The sequence below is a fragment of the Notothenia coriiceps genome, unplaced genomic scaffold (genome assembly GCF_000735185.1).
Source record: "Notothenia coriiceps isolate Sejong01 unplaced genomic scaffold, NC01 NC01_scaffold00026393, whole genome shotgun sequence".
Taxonomy (NCBI): Eukaryota; Metazoa; Chordata; class Actinopteri; order Perciformes; family Nototheniidae; genus Notothenia; species Notothenia coriiceps.
This window is the reverse complement of record NW_011359094.1, coordinates 6728-18970: the sequence shown is the minus strand read 5'-3', so window position 1 is coordinate 18970 and position 12243 is coordinate 6728. Positions and strand designations below refer to the sequence as shown.

The following is a 12243-nucleotide window of genomic DNA, read 5'->3' as shown; positions in this document are numbered from 1 at the left end:
CATTATACATCGTCTTGTACCGATGACCCGTGGTTGATTTGATTGTTTTTTCATGTCAAGTGCATTTTTCGCAATAAATGCCTTTGTTTTAAAGCAGATTGTCTGTGTCTTCTCTTGCATCCACCTGCAGCTTTGTAATGGACCAGCAGTGATAGGAAGCTAAACCCGCTTGTGTACTCTGATGCAGAACGAACACATTACCTGTACAGCCCATTAGGATTTTAGTGTTGCCCTTTGGAGGATTAATCCTGAGAATCATATTATATCATGCTCTAATTATAATTATCTGCACTCACAATGTGCTCATTATGAGCTTATGAAGCCTTCTGAGCTACGCTCCAGGTAGGGCGGCCTGACAAAGTGTTTTACTGTCATTATCATCACCATTAGCTAGTAGAGTATGTTTTAGAAATAAAGCTGACACTTTCACTCTTTTCATCATGCCTCCATCTTCTCCCCTCCTTCTCTCCCTCTGTCGCTCTTGTGTTCTCAAGCCAACACTGGCATGGACGAGGTGTGTAATTGGTAATTTCACAACGTCGCCACCACTCCCCTTAAATGACAACCTCATCTCTTCAGCAGCAGGGCCTGTCTCCAATGATCAGCTCCATTTGCATTTAGAGTGACTAGCAAAAGGTGGCAAGGGTATGTGTGTGCGTGTGTGTGTGTGTGCGTGTGTGTGTGTGTGTGTGTGTGTGTGTGTGTGTGTGTGTGTGTGTGTCAGTCAGTGTGTGTGAGTGCAGGCATATGACAGCTATCTTGGTCTGCGGTAAAGCCAGTTTCAGGTTGGATAGGAGACAGACATCCACTCTGGTCTTCTTCCTCAGTTTCCCGGGCTGCCAGAGGATGGTTACATCAGAGCTCTCTATCTTAACCACAGGGTTTCATTTAGGAACCATCAATAAACCAGTTTTAATGACACAAAACCAATGCTGTTTCCAATACCTCCATGCTAACCTTCACATACATAGCTTCCGTTTCATGTGATCCAGTGACTACAAATGTATAGCATAATTTTTACTACACTGGACAAAGGAGACACGCCTCTTTTTACATGTAATGACCAAATTAACAGTTTCTAAAATGTAACAATTTGACATTTTTAAAAGCTTGCATGTGACTTAAAGGTCACCTAAAGCAACATGTGCCCCTCAGATTTTGGCCGCTTTATGATGTAACGATTTGTTGGCTTGTGTAAGCCACTTTATCACCTGATTCTCCTCCTAGAGCACCATCGTGTTCTTTTTAACCGAATATCTCTCAGAGGGGCGTGGGGAGTGGCTCCTTATTTTAATCTAAAGTAACAGACAGAGAATCAGCACTTTTGAAACAGGGCTGAAACAGAGGGGATTATGGGATGCTACAATGCATGATCTGTTTTGTATTTGGAGCCAAACACTTCAGAGACATGTTTTGTATATATCTAAGACCTATAATATATTGATGAAAAACAGCATAATCAGGGACCTTTAATGACTCCAAATCAATTCCGAATTGTGTTTTTACACTTATACAATATCATACAACTTTTTTTATTAGATGAAGTTATTTTTCAATTATTTACAAATATTGTTTTTAAATTCAGCTGTTTTTTCATTGAAAGGTCTTGATTCTTTTGAATAGCTTACATGCAATGTGACTCAGTATTTCCATGCATTGCAGCATTAGATCACCACAGCATGTTTTTCTTGAAAAGTCTCATTTATTTTCAATAGCTTTCATCATGTGACCTAATGACTCCAAATCAATGCTTCTCAGGGCGTCCTCCTCTCACCCTGTCCCAGTACGGGGCTGCGGGCCCCTGCAGAGAATCGATCAGCTTTACGCAGTAGCTGTCTGTCTACCTGTCTGCATGCCAGCTGGGAGTCAAATGAAGGGCAAAGAGCCGGAGGGTAAGACACTGCAGGAAACGAGACCTCTACCAGGAGGTGCGAAGCTCCTTTGTGTGCGTGGGTTCAAATACATCCACATTTTTGGCAGGAAGATGTTTAGCTGTCTCCTGGATCTTCCTTTAGAGTGAGGGAGAAGCTTGAGATCATCCTCTGTCCTCTTACCCCTGATAAAGGGGAGGAATGGAAGCCTATTCCTGCCACTGAGAGGATATTCCTGTAAGTCATGATTACTATCTCAATATTATATACATGATAGCAAATCATTCATAGTGCTGTGCTCTCAAAACTGGAACTACTGTAAACATATTCTGATCAGACCGTCAATGTCCTACATGGCTGGTTAGGTAGATATGATACATTTCAATTCATCAATACCCTGAAGGAAAAATAACACCCTTGCATTGCCAGAAATGTGTAGTAGAAATTCTGAAGCATTGCAGTCTGATGGAATCTCTTTTATCCAACGTCAGGAGTCCAAGACACTGTAACAAATACACGTACACATGTTTCTCTGTCTGCACTGAAGTTAGATGTTTTGTGAGAAAAGGTGAGAGGTACTCAGATCTTGCACTTGAGTAAAAGTACCAGAGTGTAGGAATACTCTGTAACAAGTGAATGTCCTGCATTCTAAAGGTTACTCAAGTAAAAGTATAAAATAATTCGCATCAAAATATACTTGGATAACCAAAAGTGAAAGTACTCATTTTGCAGTTGGGTCCATTTCAGAATAATATATATGATATGTTTTGATTATAATTATGTATGCATTAAAGTGTTATCAAAGCTGATAGAGGTGCAGCTAGTTTTAATGACTTGGTATTCTGCAGGGTAGTTTGTGGATTTACTCCAGGTGTAACTAAAGTCGGATTTAAGTGTTAATAATATATAAAGCATTTGTAGTCTTACAACTTCATTTGTTGAGTAAAGTATCTAAATACAGAGCAGTTAACCCTTTATATTCTGATATTGATAGTTTTACTTGTAAAGCATCACAACCTCCTCCACCGTGAGTGGTTGAAGGGAAAGCTAAATATGGAGAGTATTTCAAAGTAATTAGCTGAATAATGTTTTATACCAAAAGTAAGATAGTTGTGATGAACCGTCCTCAAAAACAATTCATAAACATTGTCAATACATTTTACCGTCATTTTGTGTGATGAAAACAAACAGTGTATCATGACAAAAATACAAGGATTTATTTAAAAGAAGAAAGCTCCCAAATAACACTGTTTATTCCATAAATATAAGCGTAGTACAAATGTGTCTTAAACAAGATTTACTAGGAATCGGTGTTTCCCTGGATCTACGAGTTAAGTGTAAGTAAGCTTCACACAGATAAGGCACTAACATCAAGCACTAGTGTAAATATATAAAGTGGCAATGTTTGTGAGTAAATGTTGGTTTGTAACTCACACTTGTTGTGGTTTACTCTGTACTGAAAAAATGCTTTGAAGTGTGAAACCCCGTCTCATTATAAAATATAGTCACAAATGCATCTTCCCGTCAACAAACACTGACTCCACGTAAAGCCTGTCCCCCATGAGTCTCTCTTTTCAGGCAGACTGCATTGCAAACTTGGACTGTTTGTCAGTGAGAAAATACGGGAGCAAAAATAAAACAATGTATATAAATATATGCTGTAACCTGTCTGCCTGTACCTAATACAAAACCAAGCCTCAGGCTAGAAAACTGGGATTGGACCAACAGGAGAATCACTGTTGCTCCTGCAGGGTTCTGTGATGCTGGTGTGTTCATGGTTTGAGCATAAAGGAGATGTGAGAAAAACACTCTGATATAATACAGGAAAAGGATAAGGAGTTATAATGCCCCCCCGCGCCCCTTATGATGAATGCATTCAAACAGCTTTGGGAAAGATCACTTAAAGCCCTTTCAGACACGGATTCTGGTGCAGTGCTGGATTTAGCTACAAATCTGTTGAATATCAAAGGTCTCAGTGGTGTAATTATTCACTGACGGCTCTTTTTAAAACATGACAGGACTATTACTCACACTTCACTGCTGGAGAACAGCTGTGAGCTGCAGAAATAATGAAGTGATTGTTTATCTCTCTTTACTGATGACCTGATACACTCTCATGGCAAAGAGAGTGGCATTTATCTAGACGTATGGACTAAAATGTCCTAATGATGTGTATGTCAGAAAGGGGCTTAATAATAAATAAGAAGCATGTGACGGATGTCTTTCTCATTCGCTGACTGCATTACAAAACAAAACGGATTCAATGTTTGTGAAGAGGTCCCTTTCAATATAATGTTGGTAATTCCTCTGATCAATGTACAGCATTAGGGAGGAGGCTGTGTAAAGAGTCCCTCATTCAGGGCACAAGTACAACATCAAAGGTAAGGGAGGTATATGGAAAATAACAGTTGTATATAAAAACAAAAGGATAAATATAAAATATTACACGGAGGTATAAAACCCACAAAGAAGATTAAAAATACCATTTAAGAAAGTGTACACAGGATTCATGGGTACAGTCATTAAACTTTGGCAGAAACCTGCACACACTGCTGGTGGGTGTGTGTGTGTGTGTGTGTGTGTGTGTGTGTGTGTGTGTGTGTGTGTGTGTGTGTGTGTGTGTGTGTGTGTGGGGGGGGGGGCTTTTCCTGCATGGTTAGTGTTTGAGACTGGCCACAAAGGGCAGGAAAGATGGTTGCCAGCGTGTCACTGGTTATACTGGAGTGTACTTCAGATCCCGATGTGTTCACATGAAGCCAGAGCTGGAAGAAGAAGAAAGAAAAAAAAATACAGGGTGATGAGAATCTATTTTGCAATATTTAATAAATCCGTAAGCAAGTTTAATGTCTTGTTTTGCACTTTAAGCATTTGAACTACAAACCAATACGAGAAGTTCATTCAGGGGGATCAACCCAAAAGAAAAGACATGATTTCAACCTTAAATCCACTCAGTCAACAGCAGTAGACAACAGATGGGCTGCCTCACATTCATTCCACTAGCAGGTGACTGAAGAAAGTATATTTACCCTCACTGCCTACAGATAAGAGAGGCCTCTTACTTCTTGCGGTCCTTGTCCTTCTTGCCGTTGGCGGTGAGGCTCTGGGCCTGCAGCAGCTGGGCGGCCGCTCGTCTCTTCCCGAAGGAGCTCAGGTCGTCGTCCAGGTTCCTCCTCTTGTCCTCCAGAGTCGCTTTCTCGTCGGCATGGAGACGCTTCAGCTGCTCAAAGCGACTTTGCAGCTGAAACACAGAGAACAGGCCCAGTTACAGAGATGCCTCCATTGTTGATGGTCCCAAATAGAACAAGCAAACTCATTAGATCTCCTTATTAAATTAGCAAATAGAAATGATGCAACAACTTGTGTTCCTCATAATGAGGTCTCTCACACTTCAACAAATTAGATGTGAACTGTACAAAGATTTACTTTAGCTGGAATGCAATTACTTTGCTTTTATCCAGTAGAAGAATTAATATCATGAAATATTCATGATATTTGTTTCCCCAATATTTGTTAAAGAAAAATAATGTATAAGATATGCATTTCATTATTTAAAAAAGTAATGACTACACAAAAATTAACGCTTCCAAGAAGGAAAATAAGTAACTTCCGAGGTTTGAAAGACAGTACTTTAACCATACAGCATTGTTTTGCCCAACAAATAAGTTTAACTAAGCCAACCTGTCTTGTCTGACATTCTTGGTCTGCTTTGAAATTAAGTCCCCATATTCCAAGGTTATAAAATCAAACACAGTAACAAACGAGTTTCAAGGAAAGACTGAGTATCTGCGTACCTCTCTCTCAGCGTCCTTCAGCTCAGACTCCTTCTCCTTCACCCTCTGCACGAACATCTGCCTCATCTCGTCTTCTCTCTTCTGCAGCTCCACCAGGAACTCCTGCCGCTTGGCCTCGTAGGTCTGCTGCAAGCTACACACACACACACACACACACACACACACACACACACACACACACACACACACACACACACACACACACACACACACACGTCACTCAGTGGTTCATTCTTTTCACTGTGTCTCCGCAGGTGTTTGTGAACTCACCTGACGGGCTTGCACTCTGGGTTGGTATCTTGGAATCCCATTTCTTCAAGTTTGCAGCGTCTGTACAGCTCGTAATGTCGAGTGTGTGTCTGCTCCCTCAGGTCCTCCATGTTGACGCAGATGAGCATCTCCCTCAGCTTCACAAAGTCACAGTGACTCTCATTCTCCACTGACACACACCGACACGTATAAGTATTAGACATCCGGCTGATATTCAACAGTGTTTTGAGAATCCTTTGAAAAAGACCTAGATAAGACAATCCACTATATTGACTGTAATGTTATTTCTTTACGTGCTTATTGTATTGAGCCTGAACTACTTATTTCTACATGGGGTAAGGGTGTTTGTGGAAGGGAAACAAATGCAGGTCTACAAACAGATTTCAATTCAACCAATGCTAAAATGAACAACAAGAGCTTCATCAAAACAAAGACAGGTGTCAAACAAACAAACAATGATCCATCTCACCTTGAACCACTCCCCAGGGATACTGACGGGCCTTCACCATCTTGTTGCCCACGCTGACCTCCTCAGTGCTGCCCACTACCGCAAAAGGCAAAAGACCCTGAAAAAAAAAAACATAAACATAAACTGCAAGCAGGCGAATAACAAGGCTCGATCGACAATACTTCTGCAAAAACTGAACCGACAATAGATAGAACAGTTTAAAGTAAAAGGCCAATTGTAATTAGGAGCACATTGATATACTTGGTTATTATCTCGCAATAACCCGTATAAAGAAAGGACCCCAGCTAATGAGGCATACCATGTGCTAACATGTGCTTTTCTTACATTCATTGTAGTGTTGACCTTAGCGACGGTCTCGTCGTCGAGGGGGAACTGGTATATTTGGACCCCGTTGCTGACCAGCTCGCTCATGATTTTGATCTTGAACTTGTGCAGCTCGCTCTTACTGATGGTGTCCGCTTTGGCGATCACTGGGATGATGTTCACCTGCAGCAGAGGGGGAACATATTCACGTACATGGTAGCAGTCCGCAGAATGCAGAGAACAAAATACACCTTTAATAGAACATATTTTTGTAATAATAACTTCTTGAAAACCACTGATAACATTGTGCCAGGACATACGATGACTTTTTTGATGAAGTTTTTGTGATAAAGAAAGAATTAAACTATGTGGATATACATACAAAGGCATCCATTAATCTGGTTCTCGCAAGGTACATACAATAATAAATTCAACAAAAACTATTCCAACTGTTTTGCTTTTAATGACTTTATCTAGATTTTTAAAGCTTTTAGATATGCGTTATATAAACCGAGGTCACTGATGTTATTTCTGGCCCCGCAGCCCACTCTGTGTCCAAGTCGTCCCACATTCTTCTCATGCCTGTCCGTCGTCTCGTCGACGGACCAAAGAGAGGCTGGGTTATCACTAGACAAGCTTCTTCGCCAGACCCCCCCCACCCCCCCCCAAACCCACAGAAAGCAAAAACAATGCTAGGAGATATTTTCCTTTAGCCGTCTGAGTGAGTGACTGTCTCTCTGTCCGTGCTGCACATTCAACAAATGGCTCTTTCTGTGTGTATCTGTACAGTGACACAAAGGGACAACTGGAGTGTGTGTGTGTGAGGTGATTACAGCATTCCACTGCTTTTTCTCCTTCATTCACACGCAAATCCAGGGTTACTGACACTCCAGAGCAATGAAAACACACAAGCGCACAAAAAACACAAAGTCACTACACACAGGGAGCATGGGAAAGTTTCGGACCACTTCAAGAGGGAAGGGAGGGGTTTCGTCTGTTGGATAGTGGAGCTCTACCAAACAAACATTTGGAGGAAAGTCTAGAAACAACCACAGCACGGTCCCCGATACAGGTCTTTACTTTTATATTGACATCTCTCCTACACAATGTGCAATTAAAGGGGGGGGGGGTCTATGGCAGCAGAGCGAATTGACAAGTCAATTTTAAAGGTCCCATGTCATGCTTTTCCAGTTATTACCCGTCCCCTTGTGTGTTATGAAGGTTTTTATGCATGTAAACGGTCTGCAGAGTCAAAACCCTCAAAGTACACCCTGTAGCGAGTAAAACTCTAGCACAGAAAAGACCTCCCCAAAACATTCTTCCTGGACATTGTGACGTCTGAACACCCAGTAGCCACTCCCAGAGCTATGACCAGGCTGATTGGTCCAAATTAACCAATCCACGGACTTCCTCACACACACACTCAGTGCATGCAGCTCTGCTGATCTCTCCTCCCTGGCTGCAGGCTGATAACAGACAGTTGGGGGGATCGTGGCGAAATTCTCTCTGCAGACCCATTCTCACAGCGTTTATCAACCTTTTTCTTACTCAATATCAAGCCACACTTATTGTTTTTACTTCGGCTGTGACTTTGTGTGTGCTCAGGGTGAGTTTGGCTGTGTTTCGATGTGTATCGCTAAACAAGGAAACCACACCTCCACGGAGCTCAGAGCGATTCACAACGTCCTGACCAATCAGAGCACACTGTGCTCACAGGGAGGGTGGGGGCTGGAGCTATTGGAGCTACAACGAGCCGTTAAAGGCAGAGTGAAATTCAGTGAATACACGTAGTTTACAGAGATGCTGTATGAGAAACCAAAGTGATTTTGGAAAATTGCACAATATAAATCTATTCTAGTAGACCTCAACAATGGAATTATGATCAGTGGAAATGGCCATGACATGTCTCCTTTAAAATGTCGATGTCCACTGGAGTCAGTCCATTAAATGCAGGCACATTTTCAGATCAATGTCCCCTCCTCTCTCCAGAGTTAAACCTGCATTTATCTCTTGAAAGAAATCCATCACCCCTACTAGTTTGTTGAGCTGGATCCAGTTTTTTCACATCGTCGGGGATGATGGAGTACTGAGAAAAAACTCAGAGGGGTCACTTAGTTATATTTTTTGGCAGACATTTACTTTGGTCTTCTGTCTCAGTTTCACAGACAGGCAACTAATGTAATACATGTAATGTAAATACATCTTCTAAATGTTTTAAGACTATTTTGTTTAATGATTGAATGATCAATTTAGCAGGGTTACACAACGAATTGGAGTTGTAGCTTGGTCCTAAGAGCTACACACGAACAACATCACAGAACAGCAGAAAAACAGTGGTAGCTGCAGTGCATTCCTGAATACTTGTTTAGAATTTAATGTAAACAAACACATCAATGGTGATTTATTTGGGCAGATAATATGGTAATCTTAAACATAAAATAAAAAGGGTTCAGGAGGGGTTGTTCATTAGCTTTAAGCTCCAAGTATCTCCAGTGTAAACCCAGAGACCGCCTCTCTTCTCACCCACATCTTCCTCAAACTGCGTCGACCTCCTCTGACCTGAGCCAGTCTGAACTAGTCGGTTAAGCATAGGGCTGTGATACTGGCCTAGTTATAATGTGGTAAAAGTAGGAAACAATTTAACGTTAAAAACAATTCCCTATTATGAAACTTCCGACTTTTGATAACTCTATAGGGTCAACACCAAACGTTCGAACAACCGAAGTATCGACAGCATGTTTATTTACGTTTTATATTGACATCTCTCCTACACAATGTGCAATTAAGGGGGGGGTCTATGGCAGCAGAGGGAATTGAGAAGTCCATTTTAAAATGTCGATGTCCACTGGAGTCAGTCCATTAAATGCAGGCACATTTCAGATCAATGTACCCTCCTCTTTCCAGAGTTAAACCTGCATTTATCTCTTCAAAGAAATCCATCACCCCTACTAGTTTGTTGAGCGGGATCTAGTTTTTTCATATCGTCGGGGATGATGGAGTACTGAGAAAAAACTCAGAGGGGTCACTTAGTTATAGTTTGGATTTTTGGCAGACATTTACTTTGGTCTTCTGTCTCAGTTTCACAGACAGTCAGAAGAAGCCCTCGCTCTTAAACAACAAGTTAACTTTTGAGTGACACAAAATAAATCTAATAAAATATCCCTGTGCCAACTTGCTCATAATTATGAAAATGATGCTGAATAATAAATGTATCCTATATGGCACATATTTGTATTATTGATGTGTGAGGACTTTATTTTAGTTTTTGTAGTTTGTCTGTTTATTTAATAGCTTCCATGTTATGTGACCATGTGACTTAAAATCTATTGCATATATAATTGCTTGACTAAATAAATAAGACACACTTCTTTTTATTTGATTTTAGTACTTCATACTTATGTTCATATTTTTTTATGGAAAAATCAGCAATGTTTCCTTAAAAGTTGTAAGGATTTTTAATAGCTATTATGTCATGTGACCCAATGACTCCAGGTCAATGCAGCATTACATTACTACACTTAACAAGTTGGACACACTTTTCTTTATTGGAATGTGTCCGCCCCCAATGTTGAATGAATATTTTCATGGTAGAAACTATTGAAAAGCTGTTTAAATGGTTATGTAAAATGTATTAATTACATATCAGTTATTAAAAAAAGGTGTGCCACATAGCATAATTGTATGATAATATGAGCAATTTAGCACAGAGTTTTGATGCCATCTCTGAGCTCAGCTGCTGATTCTACCCGGAAGAGGCTGACCCTGGTCAAGTGTTTGAGGCACTAAACAAAAATACAACATCTAAGAAAAATGTCTGTATATATGGCAATGTGGAAAATCGTGCCAGCTGGATTTCTCAATGCCTTGGTATACTGTAATAATGGCCATGTCTGACCCTTCCAAACACACACAGTGATCCTTCTCCTACCTTGCTGTCGAGTTTCTTCATGGTGACCAGGTCCAGGGATTTGAGTGAATGACCCGAGGGGGAGATAAAGTAGAGGCAAGCGTGGACACGAGAGTCATGGTAGTTGTGGAGAGAGCGTTTGATTTTAAGCTCCTCCTGAAGATAACTCTCAAACTGCTTGTCGATGTAGTCCACCACCGGCTGATAGCTACAGGGAGACATTAAAGGTAGATCAGAAGTATGGGTTAACTGAAAACTATTGAACCCTTTGAGCGTCTGTCAATATTTCTCTTGCACACACTCCTCCTCCCACCTCTCCTGTTTATTCATCTGGTCCCCGAAGCCCACAGTGTTGACCACAGTGAGGCGTAGCCGGACGTTACTCTCCTGCAGGTCGTAGGTTTGGGCCCGCAGCTTCACTTGAGGCTCAAAGTGGGACGACTCAAAGTTCTCAAAGTTCGTGTTGAATAGAGTATCCATCAGGGTAGACTTCCCAATGCCGGTTTCACCTAGAGCAAGAAAAGATAAGACGCAATTCTTTGTTATTCACCTTTGTGGTTGAGATCTAATTGACTAGTGTGTGATAGCACTTTGGCTTGAAATAAACTGCTTTAAATTAAATGTTCCTAAAATCGTATTGTCTACCAGTTTTTACAATGAAAGTGTGTGTATTGTTTTTAGTATGTGTGTGTGCATGACAACGTACCGATGCAGAGAATATTGAAGCAGAAGCCCTGGCAGATAGACTTGTTGACAAGCTGGTCTGGGAGGCTGTCAAAGCCCACATGGCCAGCCAGGCCCAGGGGCCGGACTGCTTTCTCCTGAAGAAGAAATTACACAAATAGGCAGATTAATGTCAAGATACTGAAGCCATTTTCCCCCTCACAAAAGGAACAAAATAATGACCCAGGGAAGTGCAACTTTTTAGACACTGGTCATTTGCAAGACGTAGTTCATCAGCTTCATAATTTAGAATGTTGGTTGGAGGGAAGCACAATAATGCAGATTCTAGCAATATGTCTTCACCTATCCATACCACATTATAGGTAGTATACATTTGGAAATGCCCTAATGAAAGATCATTCAAATGAAATCACCAAATAATCAATTTGTAGGTTGATTGTTCAATATCTTACAATTTTAGCACGCAATACATATGAATCGTTCTAGGCAACTAATGTAAATACATCTTCTAAACGTTTAGAGACTATTTTGTTTAATGATTGAATGATCAATTTAGCAGGGTTATACAACGAATTGGAGTTGTAGCTTGGTCCTAAGAGCTACACACGAGCAACATCACAGAACTGTTACAGCAGAAAAACAGTGGTAGTTGCAGTGCATTCCTGAATACTTTGTTTAGAATTTAATGTAAACAAACACATCAATGGTGATTTATTTGGGCAGATAATATGCTAATCTTAAACATAAAATAAAAAGGGTTCAGGAGGGGTTGTTCATTAGCTTTAAGCTCCAAGTATCTTCAGTGTAAACCCACATCTTCCTCAAACTGCGTCGACCTCCTCTGACCTGAGCCAGTTTGAACTAGTCGGTTAAGCATAGGGATGTAACACTGGCCTAGTTATAATGTGGTAAAAGTAGGAACAATTTAACGTTAAAACAATTCCCTAT

At 40.8% G+C, this 12243-nt stretch overlaps 1 protein-coding gene across 2 annotated transcripts in view; it reads right to left on the bottom strand.

Annotated features, from left to right (window-relative positions):
* Positions 1-3064: 3064 nt before the first annotated feature.
* septin10 (septin 10) overlaps positions 3065-12243 on the bottom strand; it is a 9912-nt gene continuing 733 nt past the window's right edge. The window contains exons 2-10 of one of the 2 annotated variants that reach the window (XM_010784359.1): positions 11318-11432; positions 10925-11120; positions 10633-10819; positions 6726-6887; positions 6402-6498; positions 5933-6101; positions 5663-5795; positions 4898-5109; positions 3065-4633 (exon numbers count right to left, since the gene is read on the bottom strand). In XM_010784359.1, the coding sequence (XP_010782661.1) occupies positions 4927-5109; positions 5663-5795; positions 5933-6101; positions 6402-6498; positions 6726-6887; positions 10633-10819; positions 10925-11120; positions 11318-11432 (1242 nt within the window). In that variant the 3' untranslated portion in view covers positions 3065-4633; positions 4898-4926. The remainder of the gene's footprint in view (positions 4634-4897; positions 5110-5662; positions 5796-5932; positions 6102-6401; positions 6499-6725; positions 6888-10632; positions 10820-10924; positions 11121-11317; positions 11433-12243) is intronic. The other variant, XM_010784357.1, reaches the window with a different exon arrangement.